We start from the raw sequence: 16,091 nt of genomic DNA, 5'->3' as shown, positions 1-16,091 counted from the left end.
AACAAAAAGGCAAAGGCTTACATAGCTTTCAGCAAGGAGATAAATAGATGAAATCAGAAAATTGCAGCTCTATATCAGAATACGTTAGCAAACATTTATTTATAAAATAAAGGATAAAGGGAAAGAAAGCACCAAAAATAACTATAACCACTTCAATTTGGTCACAAACTCACAACACAAAAAATAATAATTTGTGAAAACAAAAACGTAGAAGAGGAAGAGGAAAAGGATGGAACCCACATAAGCCAATGGAGATGAGAGGCTATCAGAAAATGGACTATCTTGTCTATGAGATCTTTTGTGCAAAACTCATGGTAACCACAAAACAAAAAATCAGAGCAGAGTCACAAATCATAAATAAAGAGAAAACTGAGAAAACCATCACTGAAAAACACCAAACTGAAATGGCACTCAGAAATATAAGGGAAAAGAAACAATGGAAATATAGAACAACTGGAAAACAAAAGACAAAATAGCAGTTTTAAGCCCTCATATATCAATAATCACTCTAAACATAAATGGATTGAATTCATCAATCAAAAGACACAGAGTGGCAGGATGGATTAAAAAATGAGACCCATGGGCCGGCCCGGTGGCGCAAGTGGTTAAGTGCGCGCGCTCCGCTGCGGCGGCCCGGGGTTCGCTGGTTCGGATCCCGGGCGCGCACCGACGCACTGCTTGGCAAGCCATGCTGTGGCGGCGTCCCATATAAAGTGCAGGAAGATAGGCACAGATGTTAGCCCAGGGCCGTCTTCCTCAGCAAAAAAAGAGGAGGATTGGCGGATGTTAGCTCAGGGCTGATCTCCTCACAAAAAAAAAAAAAAAAAAAAAAAAAAAAAAAAAAAAAAAAAAAAAATGAGACCCAACAATTTTCTGCCTCCAGGAAACACATCTCAGCTCTAAAGACAAACATAGGCTCAGAGTGCAGGGATGGAAGATGATACTCCAGGAAAATGGCAAGCAAAAGAAAGTGGGTGTAGCCAAACTTATATCAGACAAAGATATAAAAAGAAAAAAAAAAGATAATGAGAGACAAAGATGGCCATTATATAATGATGAAAGGGACATTCCACCAAGAAGACATAAGACATATGAATATATTTGCATCTAACACAGGAGCACCAAAGTATATAAAGCAACCATGAGTAGACTTGAAGGAAGAAATTGACAGAAACATAATGATAGTAGGGGACGTTAACACCCCACTTACGTCAATGGATAGATCATCCAGACAGAAAGTCAACAAGGAAACAGTGGCCTTAAATGACCATATGGACTTAATAGATATATATAGAATATTCCATCCAAAAACAGCAGAATATGCATTCTTCTCAAGTGCACATGGAACATTCTCAAAGATAGACCACACGATGAGAAACAAGGCAAGCCTTAACAAATTTAAGTAGATTGATATATCAAGCATGTTTTCTGATGACAATGCTATGAAACTAGAAATCAACTATAAGAAAAAAGTTTGGGAAGTCACAAATATGTAGAGACTAAGCAACATGCTACTGAACAACTGTTGGATCAATGAAGAAATTAAAGGTGAAATCAAAAAATACCTAGTGACAAAATGAAAACATGACATACCAAAACTTACGGGATGCAGCAAAAGTGGTACTAAGAGGGAAAGTTATAGCAATACAGGCCTACCTCAAGAAATAAGAAAAATCTCAAATAAACAAGCTTACCCTATACCTAAATGAACTAGGAAAAGAAGAACAAACAAATCCCAAAGTCAGGAGAAGGAAGGAAATAATGAAAATCAGAGCAGAAATGAACAAAATAGAGACTAAAAAAAATTAGAAAGGAAGAATGAAACTAAGAGCTGGTTCTTTGAGAAGATAAGCAAAATTGACAAACCCTTAGCCAGACTCACTAAGAAAAAAAGAGAGAAGGCTCAAATAAATAAAATTAGAACTGAAAGAAAGAAATTACAATGGATATCACAGAAATACAAAGGATTATAAGACAATACTATGAAAAACTATATGCCAACAAATTGGACAATATAGAAGAAACGGATAAATTCTTAAACTCATACAATCTCCCAAAAGTGAATCAAGAAGAAATAGAGAATCTGAATAGACAAATCACAAGTAAAGAGATTGAAACAGTAATCAAAACCTTCCAAAAAACAAAAGTCCAGGACCAGATGACTTCTCTGGACACTTCTACCAAACATTCAAAGAAGATTTAATACTTATGTTTCTCAAACTTTTCCAAAAAATTGAAGAAGACGGAATGCTTCCTAACTCATTGTATGAGGCCAACATTTCCCTGATACCAAAACCAGACAAGGACAACACAAAGAAGGAAAATTACAGGCCAGTAGTGCTAATGAACATAGCTGCAAAAATCCTCAACAAAATATTGGCAAACCAAATACAGCAAAACATGAAAAGGATCATACACCATGATCAAGTGGGATTTATACCAGGGATGCAGGGATGGTTCAACATCCAAAATCAATCTATTTCATATACTGCATTAACAAAATGAGGAATAAAAATCACATGATCATCTCAATAGATACAGGTAAAGCATTTGACAAGACCCAATATCAATTTATGATAAAAATTCTCAGTAAAATGGGTATAGAGGGAAAATACCTCAACATGATAAAGGCCATATACGACAAACCCACAGCCAACAACATACTTAATGGTGAAAAACTGAAAGCCATCCCTCTGGGAACAGGAACAAGACAAGTGTACCCACACTTGCCACTCCTATTCAACATAGTACTGGAGGTTTTGGCCAGAGCAATTAGGCAAGAAAAAGAAATAAAAGGTATCCAAATTGGAAAGGAAGACGTGAAACTCTCACTGCTTGTGGATTACATTATCCTCTATACAGAAAACTCTAAAGAATCCACCAAAAAACTTTTAGAAATAACCAACAACTACAGCAAAGTTGCCAGCTACAAAATCAACTTACAAAAATCAGTTGCATTTCTATACACTAATAACAAACTAGTAGAAAAAGAAGTCAAGAGTATAATCCCAGTTACAATTGCAACAAAAATAATAAAATATCTACCAATAAATTTAACCAAAAAGGTGAAAGACCTATACATTGAAAACTGTAAGACATTATTGAAAGAAATTGATGGAGACATAAAGAAATGGAAAGGTATTCCATGCTCATGCCTTGGAAGAATAAACATAGTTAAAATGTCCATACTATCTAAAGCAATCTACAGATTCATTGCAATCTCAATCAGAATCCCAATGACAATTCTTCATGGATTTGAACAAAGAATCCTAAAATTTACATGGAACAACAAAAGACCTCGAATAGTCAAAGCAACCCGAGAATAAAGAACAAAGCTGAAGGCTTCACAATTTCTGACTTCAAAATATACTACAAAGCTATAGTAGTATCAATCAAAACAGCATGATACTGGCACCAAAACAGACACACAGAACAATGGAACAGAATTGAAAGCCCAGAAATAAAACCACACACCTATGGACAGCTAATCTTCAACAAAGGAGCTAAGAACATACAATGGAGAAAGGAAAGTCTCTTCAGTAAATGGTGTTGGGAAAACTGGACAATCACATGCAAAAGGATGAAAGTAGACCATTATCTTACACCATACACAAGAATGAACTCAAAATGGATTAAAGATTTGAATGTAAGACCTGAAACCATAAAACACTTAGAAGAAAATATAGGCAGTACACTCTTTGACATTGGTCTTAGCAGCATCTTTTTGAATACCGTGTCTACTCAGGCAAGGGAAACAAAAGAAAAAATAAATGAATGAGACTCCAACAGACTAAAAAGTTTCTGCAGGACAAAGGAAACCCTGAACAAAGTGAAAAGACAACCCACCAACTGGGAGAAAATATTTGAAAACTCATATATCCAAAAAGTGGTTAATTTACAAAATATATAAAGAACTCATACAAATCAACAACAAAAAAACCAACAACCCAATCAAAAAAATGGGCAGAGGATATGAAGAGACATTTTTCCAAAGAAGACATACAGATGGCCGATAGGCACATGAAAAGATGTTCACCATTATTAATTATTAGGGAAATACAAATCAAAACTACAATGAGGTATCACTGTACACCTGTCAGAATGGCTATAATTGCCAAGACAAAAAATAACAAATGTTGGAGAGGATGTGGAGAAAAGGGAACTTTCATACACTGCTGGTGGGAATGCAAACTGGTGCAGCCACTATGGAAAACAGGATGGGGATTTCTCAAAACCTTAAAAGTAGAAATACCATACAACCCTGGTATCCTACGTCTGGGTATTTACCCAAAGAACTTGAAATCAACAATTCACAGACACTTATGCACCCCTATGTTCACGGCAGCATTATTCACAATGGCCAAGATATGGAAGCAACCCAAGTGTCCATCAACTGATGAATGGATAAAGAAGATGTGATATATATATATATACAATGGAATACTACTCAGCCATAAAAAAAAACAAAAATCATCCCATTTGCAACAACATGGATGGACCTTGAGGGTATTATGTTAAGCGAAATAAGCCAGACAGATAAAGACAAACATTGCATGATTTCACTCATATGTGGAAGATAAACAAACACATGGACAAAGAGAACAGATTAGTGGTTACCAGAGGGGAAGGGGATTGGGGGGTGAACCAAAGGGGTAAAGGGGCACATATTATGGTGACAGATAAAAAACTAGACTATTGGTGCTGAAAAAAAAAATAAAAAATTATGTTCAACATCACTAATTAGTGATCAAATCAAAACCACAATGAGATATCACCTCACATGTGTTATAATGGCTGTTATAAAAAAGACAAAGAATAAAAAGTATTGGAGAGGATGTGGAGAGGTGTTAGGGATAAATTATTATTATTATTAGTTTTTAATTTCAGATGTACATCATTATACTTCTATTTATGCATGGATTACATCATGTTCTCATGTTCACCACACAAATACTAATTACAATCCATCACCACACACATGTGCCGAATTATCCCTTTCACCCTCCTCCCTCCCTGCTTCTCCTCTGGTAACCACCAATCCAATCTCTGTCTCTGTGTTTATTTGTTGTTGTTATTATCTACTACTTAATGAGTGAGATCATATGGTATTTGACCTTCTCCCTCTGACTTATTTCACTTTGCATAATACCCTCAATGTCCATCCGTGTTGTCACAAATGTCTGAATTGCATCGTTTCTTATGGCTGAGTAGTATTCCATTGTGTATATATACCACATCTTCTTTATCCATTCGTCCCTTGATGGGCATTAGGTTGCTCCAAATCTTGGCTATTGTGAATAACGCTGCAGTGAACACAGGGGTGCATGTATCTTTATGCATTGGTGTTTTCAAGTTCTTTGGATAAATACCCAGCAGTGGAATAGCTGGATCATGTGGTAGTTCTATCCTTAATTTTTTGAGGAATCTCCATACTGTTTTCCATAGTGGCTGCACCAGTTTGCACTCCCACCAGTAGTGTATGAGAGTTCCCTTCTCTCCACATCCTCTCCAACACATGTTGTTTCCTGTCTTGTTAATTATAGCCATTCTGATGGGCGTGAGGTGATATCTCATTGTAGTTTTGATTTGCATTTCCCTGATAGTTAATGATGTTGAACATCTTTTCATGTGCCTGTTGGCCATCTGTGTATCTTCTTTGGAGAAATGTCTGTTCAGGTCTTTTGCCCATTTTTTAATTGGATTGTTAGTTTTTTTGCTGTTGAGATGCATGTGTTCTTTATATATTTTGGAGATTAACCCCCTATCAGATGTATGGTTTGCAAATATCTTCTCCCAATTATTAGGTTGTCTTTTCATTTTGTTGATGGTTTCCTTTGCTGTGCAGAAGCTTTTTAGTTTGATGTAGTCCCATTTGTTTATTTTTTCTATTGTTTCTCTTGCCCGGTCAGACATGGTGCCTGAAAATATGTTGCTAAGACCAATGTCAGAGAGCATATTGCCTATTTTCTTCTAGAAGTTTCATAGTTTCAGGTCTTACATTCAAGTCTTTAATCCATTTGGAGTTAATTTTTGTGTATGGTGTAAGATAATGGTCTACTTTCATTGTTTTGCATGTGGCGGTCCAGTTTTCCCAACACCATTTGTTGAAGAGACTTTCCTTTTTCCATTTTACGTTCTTGGCTCCTTTGTCAAAGATTAGCTGTCCATAGATGTGTGGGTTTATTTCTGGGCTCTCGATTTTATTCCATTGATCTGTGTGTCTGTTTTTGTGCCAGTACCATGCTGTTTTGGTTACTATAGGCTTGTAGTATATTTTGAAATCAGGGAGTATGATACCTCCAGCTTTGCTCTTTTTTCTCAGGATTCCTTTAGCTATTCAGGGTCTTTTGTTGTTCCATATAAATTTTAGTATTCTTTGTTCTATTTCTGTGAAAAATGTTGTTGGAACTTTAATAGAGATTCCTCTGAATCTATAGATTGCTTTAGGAAATATGGACATCTTAACTATGTTAATTCTTCCAATACAAGAGCACAGAATATCTTTCCATTTCTTTGTGTCTTCTTCAATTTCTTTCAGCAATGTTTTATAGTTTTCAGTGTACAGATCTTTCACCTCTTTGGTTAAGTTTATTCCTAGGTATTTCATTCTTTTTGTTGCAATTGTAAATGGTATTGTATTCGTAATTTCTCTTTCTGCTACTTTGTTGTTAGTGTATAGAAATGCAACTGATTTTTGCATGTTGATTTTGTATCCTACAACTTTACTGTATTTGTTTATAACTTCTAGAAGCTTTTTGGTGGATTCTTTAGGGTTTTCTATATATAAAATCATGTCATCTGCAAATAGTGTCAGTTTTGCTTCTTCCTTTCCAATCTGGATCCGTTTTATTTCTTTTTCTTGCCTGATTGCTCTGGCTAGGACTTCCAATACTATGTAAAATAGGGGTGGTGAGAATGGGCATCCTTGTCTGGTTCCTATGTTAAATAGGAATTCTTAGAGGGATAGCTTTCAGTTTTTCACCATTGTGGATGATATTAGCTGTGGGTTTGTCATATATGGCCTTTATTATGTTGAGGTACTTTCCTTCTGTACCCATTTTATTTGGAGTTTTTATCATAAGTGGATGCTATATCTTGTCAAATGCTTTCTCTGCATCTATTGAGATGATCATGTGATTTTTATTCTTCATTTTATTAATGTGGTGTATCACAGTGATTGATTTGCAAATGTTGAACCATGCTTGTATCCCTGGAATAAATCCCACATGATCATGGTGTATGATCTTTTTAATGTGTTGTTGTATGCGATTTGCTAGTATTTTGTTGAGGATTTTTGCATCGATGTTCATCAGTGATATCGGCCTGTAATTTTCTTTTTTTTGTGTTGTCCTTGTCTGGTTTTGGTATCAGGGTATGTCAGCTTCATAGAATGAGTTAGGGAGCTTACCCCCCTCCTCAATTTTTTGGAAGAGTTTGAGAAGGATAGGTATTAGGTTTTCTTTGAATGTTTGGGAGAACTCATCAGGGAAGCTGTCTCGTCCTGGACTCTTATTTCTGAGGAGGTTTTTGATTACTGTTTCAATCTCCCTACTAGTGATTAGTCTATTCAAATTCTCTATTTCTTTTTGATCCAGTTTTGGAAGGTTGTATGATTCTAAGAATTTATCCGTTTCTTCCAGATTGTCCAATTTGTTGGCATACAGCTTTTCATAGTATTCTCTTATAATCTTTTGTATTTCTGAGGTGTCTGTTGTAATTTCTCCTCTTTCATTTCTGATTTTACTTATTTGAGCCTTCTCTCTTTTTTTCTTGGTGAATCTACCTAAAGGTTTGTCAATTTTGTTTGTCTTTTCAAAGAACCAGCTCTTGGTTTTATTAATTTTTTCTATTGTTTTTTTAGTCTGTATTTGATTTATTTCTGCTCTGATTTTTATTATTTCCCTTCTTCTACTGATTTTGGGCTTTGTTCTTCTTTTTCCAGTTCCTTTAGGTGCATTGTTAGATTGTTTATTTGAGATTTTTCTTGTTTGTTGAGATAAGCCTGTATTGCTATAAACTTCCCCCTTAGAACTGCTTTTGCTGTATCCCATAGATTCTGGCATATTTTCATTTTCATTTGTCCTCAGGTATTTTTTTATTTATCCTTTAATTTCTTTGTTGACCCAATCGTTGTTCAGTAGCATTTTGTTTAATCTCCGCATATTTGTGGCTTTTCTGATTTTCTTCCTATAGTTGATTTCTAGTTTCATACCGTTGTGGTCAGAAAAGATGCTTGGTATTATTTCAATCTTCTTAAATTTATGGAGACTTGTTTTGTGGCCTAATATGTGATCAATCCTGGAGAATGTTCCATGTGCATTTGAAAAGAACGTGTATTCTTCAGTTTTTGGATGGAATGTTCTGTATATATCTACTAGGTCCATCTGTTCTAGTGTGTCATTTAAGACCAATGTTTCCTTCTTTATCTTCTGTTTGGATGATCTATCTGTTGGTGTAAGTGGAGTGTTCAAGTCCCCTACTATTATTGTGTTACTGTCTATTTCTCTTTTTATGTCTGTTAATAATTACTTTATATATTTATGTGCTCCTACGTTGGGTGCATAGATATTTACAAGTGTTATAGCCTCTTGTTGGATTGTTCCCTTGATCATTATGTAATGCCCTTCTTTGTCTCTTTTTACAGTTTTGTTTTAATATCTATTTTGTCTCATATGAGTATTGCTACCCCAGCTTTCTTTTCATTGCCATTTGCATGGAGTATCTTTTTCCATCCCTTGACTTTCAGTTTGTGAGTGTCTTTAGGTCTGAAGTGTGTCTTTTGTATGCAGCATATATATGGGTCTTGTTGTTTTATCCAATCAGCCACCCTATGCCTTTTTATTGGAGCATTTAGGCCATTGATCTTTAAAGTAGCTATTGATAAGTATGTACTTACTGCTATTTTTTAACTTTTTTTTCTCGGTGTTTTAGTTGTCCTTCTCTGTTTCTTTCTTCTTCTCTTGCTCTCTTCCCTTGTGGTTTGATGGCTTTCTTTAGTATTATGTTTGGGTTCCTTTCTCTTAGTTTTTTTTGTGTATTTATTATAGGTTTCTGGTTTGTGATTACTGTGGGATCCATATACAGTAACCTACGTATATAGGAATCTATATTAAGCTGATGGTCTCTTTAGTTTGACCTGTCTGAAAGCTCCACTCTTTAACTCCCCTCCTCCCATGTTTTAAGTTTTTGATATCATATCTAACCTCTTTTTTGTGCATTTGTATCCATTACCCTCTTATCATGGAAATAGATAATTTTTCCTATTTGTGGTCTTCTCTTATTCCCTTAAATAAGTCCCTTTAGCATTTCTTATAGTATGGATTTCTTGGTGACAAACTCCTTTAATTTTTGCTTATCTGGGAAACTTTTTATCTCTCCTTCCATTTTAAATGATAACCTTGCTGGGTAGAGTATTCTTGGCTGTTGGTTTTTTCCTTTTAGCACTTTAAATATGTCGTGGCACTCTCTTCTAGCCTGTAAGGTTTCTGCGGAGAAGTCAGCTAATAGTCTTATGGGATTTCCTTGTATGTAACTTGTCTTTCTCTTGCAGCTTTTAGGATTCTCTCTTTATCTTTAATTCTGGACATTTTAATTATAATGTGTCTTGGTGTGGGCCTCTTTGGCTTTACCTTAATTGGTGCTCTCTGTGCTTCCTGTATCTGGATGTCTGTTTCCTTCCTTAGATTGGAGAAGTTTTCATCTAGTATTTCTTCAAATAGATTCTCTGCCCCTTTGTCTCACTCTTCTCCTTCTGGGACACCTATAACAGGGATGTTAGTGTGCTTGATGTTGTCCCAGAGGTCCCTTAGACTGTCTTCACTCTTTTTAATTCTTGTTTCTTTTACCTGTTCAGTTTGGGTGATTTCTTCTAGTCTTTCGTCCAGCTCACAGATCCATTCTTCTGTATCCTCTACTCTGCTTTTGAGTCCTTCTAGTGAATTTTTCTTTTCCAGTACTGTATTCTTCATTTCTGATTGGTTCTTTTTTATATCTTCCATTTCTTTGTTGACTTTCTCACTGAGTTCATCCATTCTTCTCCCAAGATCAGTGAGCATCCTTAACACTCTTTGACCTCTCTGTTGGGTAGGTTTGCTCATTTCTGTTTCACTTAGTTCCTTTTCTGGGTTTTTGTCCTGTTCCCTTGCTTGGAACATATTCCTTTGCCTCCTCATTTTGCCTCTTTCCCTGTGCTTGTGTCTGTGTATTAGGTAGGTCAGCTACGTCTCCTGCTCTTGCAGAGGTGACCTTATATAAGTGATGCCTTATGAGGCCGTTCACTGTGCTTCCTTCAATTCTGAATGTTCCAGGAGTGACCCCTGTGTGGGCTACATGTGTCCTTCTATTGTGGTGTGGTTGCTCTCCCTCTAGGTGCCCAGGGGGGCTGAGCTATGCCCCTGGCCAGCTGTTGTAATGCTCAGCTGATTGTACTTGTTGTGGGCCCTTCAGTCTCTTTATCGGGTGTGGGGAGCCCCAGCACAGTTGCCTGCAAGTTCTAATAGCACATTTGTGTTGCAATATTTCTTTTAAGTGAGTAGGCCCCCAGTGCGGCAAGTTGTTAGACTCAGGGGCTTACAATTGCTATAAGCCTCCAGCCTTTAGGTCTCTTGTCAGCTCTCTGAGGATTGCAGCTGGGTGGGGCTGGCCTCAGGCATGGGAGTACCCAATTGTTTCAGGCTTTGGAATGTGGGGCAAACCCCTTATGTGGGTCTTTGAGAAGCACAAGTCTTCTGCAGCTGACAAGCCCCGCCGCCCACAGGTCCACACACACAGTCAACATAGTCCTGCCCCATGTACGCGCCCCAACCTCCTGAAGTGGACCCAGTCTCTCCAAGGCGGGAGCCCCACACACTCTGCCACCACCCCACACTCTCCACCCGCTCCTTGCACATGCCCTGTCCCACAGAGGTGGACCCACTCACCAGGCTCTGGAGAATCCAGGCAGCTCACTTAGCAGGCCCACAAGTTGCCTGAGGGCTTGTTGGTTGGGGCCAATCCTTAGGGTGGGCTGCCTGGCCTGGCTGAGCTGGATTAAATCCATGCTCTAGTGGGTGGGGCAGACCCTGGGCTAGCAGGCCCCAGGGAGAACTCCAACGACGTCTGCCAGTGTCTGTGTCAGTACGCCCACACCAGGCCACAACAATGGCAGCTGCCAATATCCCAGTCCTTGGAGGGGTCTCACCTCTCACCAAGATGCACTCAGAGCTCTATCAGGTGAGTCTCTTTTCCCCAAAGCACTGTGCACCTTTCTTTCTGGTAATTTTAGGTTGCTTTCTGAAATGAGTGAATTTATGTGTGGGCCCTTTAAGACCCACTTTTAATTTCTTTGTGAACCAGCTTCTCTGAGGGTACACCCCAATGTTTTAGTAGCAGGCAAAGTCAGATATTATGCCACTCATCTCGATTGTGCTGGGTCCAAAAAATGCCTACAGCAGGCCCCCTCCCCAGCTCAGGGCCCCACACTTTCAGGGAGGGCTGCATACCTTTGGGCTGCTCCCAGGCAGCCATGAAGCTGGTGGCTTGTGAAGGTGGTGTTTTTTCTCTCCAGAAGGGAATTTCTGCCTCTTCTGCCTCAATTAGGATTGTCGTTTGTTGCAGGAGTTCCTCTTATCCAGTTTTCAGTTCCTTCTCAGGGGTAATTTTTCCACGAGTAGTTGTAAATTGGCTGTGTCCATGGGAGGAGGTGAGTTCAGAGTCTGCCTACGCTGCCATCTTGACTTCTCTCCATTGGGGATAAATTGTGTGATGATAGATAGTAACTAGACTTTTGGTGGTGATCACTTTATAGTGTACACAGATGTCAAACTACAGTGTTGTTCACCTGAAACTTACATAATGTTGTATACCGATTTTACCCCAATTTAAAAAAAAAAAGAAATATATGGAAATATGAATGCTAAAAACACAACAACTGAAAATAAAATTTCAGTGTATTGGTTTAATAGCCAATTGGATACAACTAAAGATATACATGTAATCTGGAAAATAGATCAGAAGAAAATATCCAAGCTGCAAGGACACCTGGTCTAGGATTCATAGAAGCTAAAGGAGGGAATCTGATGGGAGCTGAAGAAGCTGTGAAACTAAATGCTTCTCTATATCAACAAGATGATTCAGTGATCAGTGACAACTTATACGAACTGCAACATTGCATGGTGCCCTACACTGACCTTCAGAAACTAATAGCTGCTGGTTTGGTGAGCCAGAAGACTAGCAACAACATGTGTGAGCTGCAACATTGCCTAGCATCCTACACTGACTTTCATAGCAAATTAGTTGCTGCTTTACTTCCACTTCTCAAATCTTGTGCAAATTTCTCTTGTGGCCAACTCTAACCCAGAACCCTACAGGGAAGGAAATTCTGAGACACATGGTTTTAATATAACTAAGTTGACAACGCAAAGTCACCAAAGATAAGAGGAAGAATAAATGGGGTTCAAGTGTTGTAAGATTTTTATAATATCCGTAAAGTGATAAAAGTACTAGTTTTATTAGATTCTAATAACTCAGGTATGCATGTTGTAATCACTAGAATAATTTCTAAAGGAAGAATAGAGGAATATATATTAAGCTAATGACTATAAAGCTAATAGAGGAGAAAAAAAGGGAATAAAAATAGTTATGTGGTCCAAATTAAGGCAAGAAAAGAGAGAGAAAGGTATATAGAATGTAAAAATAGGCAAATGATAAGCTGGTAGATTTAAACCCAAATATGATAATAAATGCATTAAATGTAACTTAACTAAATGTTCCAATTAAAAGACAATGATTGTCAGAATGGATAAAAATTAAAATCTGATATATGCTGCTTTCAAAAGACACACCTGAAATATAAAGATATAGAAAGATTTAAAGTAAAAGATGGAAAAGGATATACTATGCAAATGGTAACCAACACAAAGTTGGCATGACTATACTAATATTGAACACAATGAAGTTTAATGTGAGAAGCAATGTTACAGATAAAGATGGATATTTCAATAATGATAAAATGTTCAATCTACCAACTGTGTGTGAAAACAATTCTAAATATATATGCACCAAAAAACAGGGCTTTAAATATATGAAACAAAAATTGGCAGAACTAGTAGGAGAAAAGGACAAATCTATAATCATAGTGAGAAAATTTAACACACATAGTGGTAGAAAAAGTACACACAAACACACAAAATCAGCAATAATATAGAATATTGAAACAATAAAATTAACTAGCTAGTACTAACTGACATAAATAAACCACTATACCCAATAAATGAATGCAGAATGCACATTATTTCCAAAGGTGCATGGATCGTTTAAGAAAATTGACCATATCTTGAAACAAAAAGCAAATCTCAACATATTTCAAAGGTCGGAAATCATACATTATAGGTTCTTTGACCACATTGCAATTAAGATAAACTTGGTAAAATACAGATAATTAGAAAATCCCTATATGTTTAGAAATTATTTCAAAGTAACCCATGGAGCAAAGTAGAAATTCCAAAGGAAGTTAGAAAATATTTTGAACTGAATTACATAGAAGACATTACATATCAAAACTTGTGGTGCACAGATAAAGCTGTGTTTATGGGTAAATTTATAGCCTTAAATACAAATAGTGGACAATGTTAAAAAGTAATTATCTAAATAATCTATATCAAGAAGTTAAGGGAAAAAAAAAATCAAACTAAGCCCAAAGAAATTAGAAAGAAGAAAGTCAGATATTAATGAAATTACAAACACTCACATAACAGAGAGAATCAGAAATTTTTCAAAAAAATTTTTGAGAAGGCTAATAAAATTGATTAACTTTCATCAAGACTGATCAAGAAAAGTGGAGAAAGTACAAATAACCAATTTTAGAAATGAGAAAGAGGAAATCACTTCAAACTTTAAAAAGAGAATGAACTCCATAATGAACAGCATAAGTAAACATTTTTATGCCAATAAATTTGAAATTTTTGATGAATTAGACATCTTTGAGCGAAAAAGGCATACACATGCACAAGAAGAAATAGAAAATCTGAATTGTTCTACGTTTGTTAGAGAAATTAAATCTATAGTACACATTTTTCCCACAAAGAAAACTCCAGGCTCAAATGACTTTCCTGATGAAATTCTACCAAACATTTCAGGAAAAATAAGGCCAAACTTACACAAATTCTTTCAGAGGATTAACAATAAAAGGGAAGAAATATTTTCCAGTTCATGTCATAAGGCCAGCATAATTTTGGTAACAACACCTTTCAGAGGAATTATGATAAAGAAAATCACACATCTGTCCTCTAATATAGTATCTGAAGATCAACCCATTTCAGTGCTTTAGTTCTTCTTCGTAACTTCAAGAGTGCTGCCTCCAGGCACGTAATGGGTACAGACTAAGACCAGACAGAAGTCAATTTATCTAAGGCTCTGGATACTAAATATATTCTTCTGGCCTTTGCCTCATCCCAGACTAAGATGGGACCTTAGTACTAGGTCCGGGTCTTAAATCCTGAATGTAGGTAGGATTGATTGGTAAAGATAGGAAGAAGAGCCTCTAGAGAGAAAATAAAAGCCAAGACATAAAGAGGGGGTGACACGGGACATGCTGGGGAATAATAGTCCATTTCCTACCTTTTCTTTGCACTACACAGAAAGGTTCAGCAAGAGAAAGGCCAAAAACTGAGACTAGGGATGGATTCTTTGACTTCTTGAATAGTCAGGCTGAGGAAATGGGAACTGAAGGTTTTTGAGAAAGTGGTGGCCATACTTACAGGTATGCTTTAGGAAGAATAACCTGGCAACAGTGTGTAGGGGCTAGAGATTGGTGATAGAGAGACTAGACAGAGTCCAACTGAGGAAGAATGAGGCCTGAAACTAAGAAATCAGTGGATTAGTCATGGATGGAGTTTCCTTATTTGTGGGGCTTGTGAACTAATTGACTCTTTCTCTTCTCCATAAAATCAATGAATTCTTTGAGTCTCCCATCCTGAATGACATGGTGTCATTAACAGGAATAGGAAAGTTGAGAGAAGAGGAAATTTGAGGAAGCGTAGAGACATGAGGTGAATATGAGAAGGTCCCAATCAAATGGAATAGAGTATAGCAGGGGCTTGATGTAGCTCTAGAATCAACCAGTAATTTGGGCCCTCTACATCTAGGAATCCAGGCTTTGTGTCCCTCTTTAACCACTAAATCTCCTATTTATTCTCTGGATATTGATGTTTAAGAGTACAAATTAGTTTATTCATTCAAAATCACTCAGTGGATAACTTTTGTGTTTCAAGCACTTTGCAGGGGCTTGTCAAAAATATATAAAAGCTACACTGCACATAAGTAGTTTCTGAAATATATGTTTTTATTAATAAAATTTACTTTCTTGTGGGTTGTTTAAAATACTAAAGAAATATAAGCTTAGACTTTTGAAATGTCAAGATTAATTAATTTTATTTATTTTTGTCTTATTCAGTTAAATTAAATGAAGAACAAAATAAAGAATTGGTAGAGAAAAAGGAGGTGGAAGTGTCAGAGTTATATGCAAAGTTAAGAACTCAAGAAATGGAAAAACAAAATGAAATAATCAAACTACAGCTAGAGGTAAGAGTTTAAGTCTCTGCTGAATTTCAGTATGCATACCTTAGTCTAGACCACACTTTGCTTATTTTTCATCACAGTGAGATAAATTTAAGGAATAGAAACAACCCCGTGAGAGGGCTTTACACACGCTCATTCTCCATCACATGCAATGCTCAAACCCCGTACAACTGTTAGCCACATTACCTTTAAGCACTTGGCCTGAAGGTGGGACTCTTCAGTCGTTCAAAAGATCCCAGCTTCTACAGAGGGTATTGTTTCCTCTGAGAGTGGGGACAGATAACTCAAGGATTACCTGCATTTTACAGCTGAGTCTATGCAGGCATAGGACTACCATTCCAGCAGTGGAGAGTGTTCCTAATCTTTAACATTACTTTCTACTCAGCAGAAATTGTGGAACCCTGAAGAACCAACTAGAAATTCCTTTTGCTTTATTTGGGATAAAAAGAGACAAATTTCTCTCTAATAAATAAGTGCAAAAATACATATCATAGGGGTAGACAAACTAGATTTTTAAAAAAATTTTGAAGGGACTT

At 36.8% G+C, this 16,091-nt stretch overlaps 1 protein-coding gene across 1 annotated transcript in view; it reads left to right on the top strand.

Moving 5' to 3' along the window:
* Positions 1 to 16,091, top strand: part of CCDC152 (coiled-coil domain containing 152) — a 59,724-nt gene that overhangs the window by 41,304 nt on the left and 2,329 nt on the right. The window contains exon 6 of the mRNA XM_058564157.1: positions 15,431 to 15,558. Coding sequence (XP_058420140.1) covers positions 15,431 to 15,558 — 128 coding nt within the window. The remainder of the gene's footprint in view (positions 1 to 15,430; positions 15,559 to 16,091) is intronic.

The sequence above is a fragment of the Diceros bicornis genome, chromosome 20 (genome assembly GCF_020826845.1).
Source record: "Diceros bicornis minor isolate mBicDic1 chromosome 20, mDicBic1.mat.cur, whole genome shotgun sequence".
In the NCBI taxonomy this organism is placed as follows: domain Eukaryota; kingdom Metazoa; phylum Chordata; class Mammalia; order Perissodactyla; family Rhinocerotidae; genus Diceros; species Diceros bicornis.
This window is presented reverse-complemented; position numbering and strand designations above follow the sequence as displayed.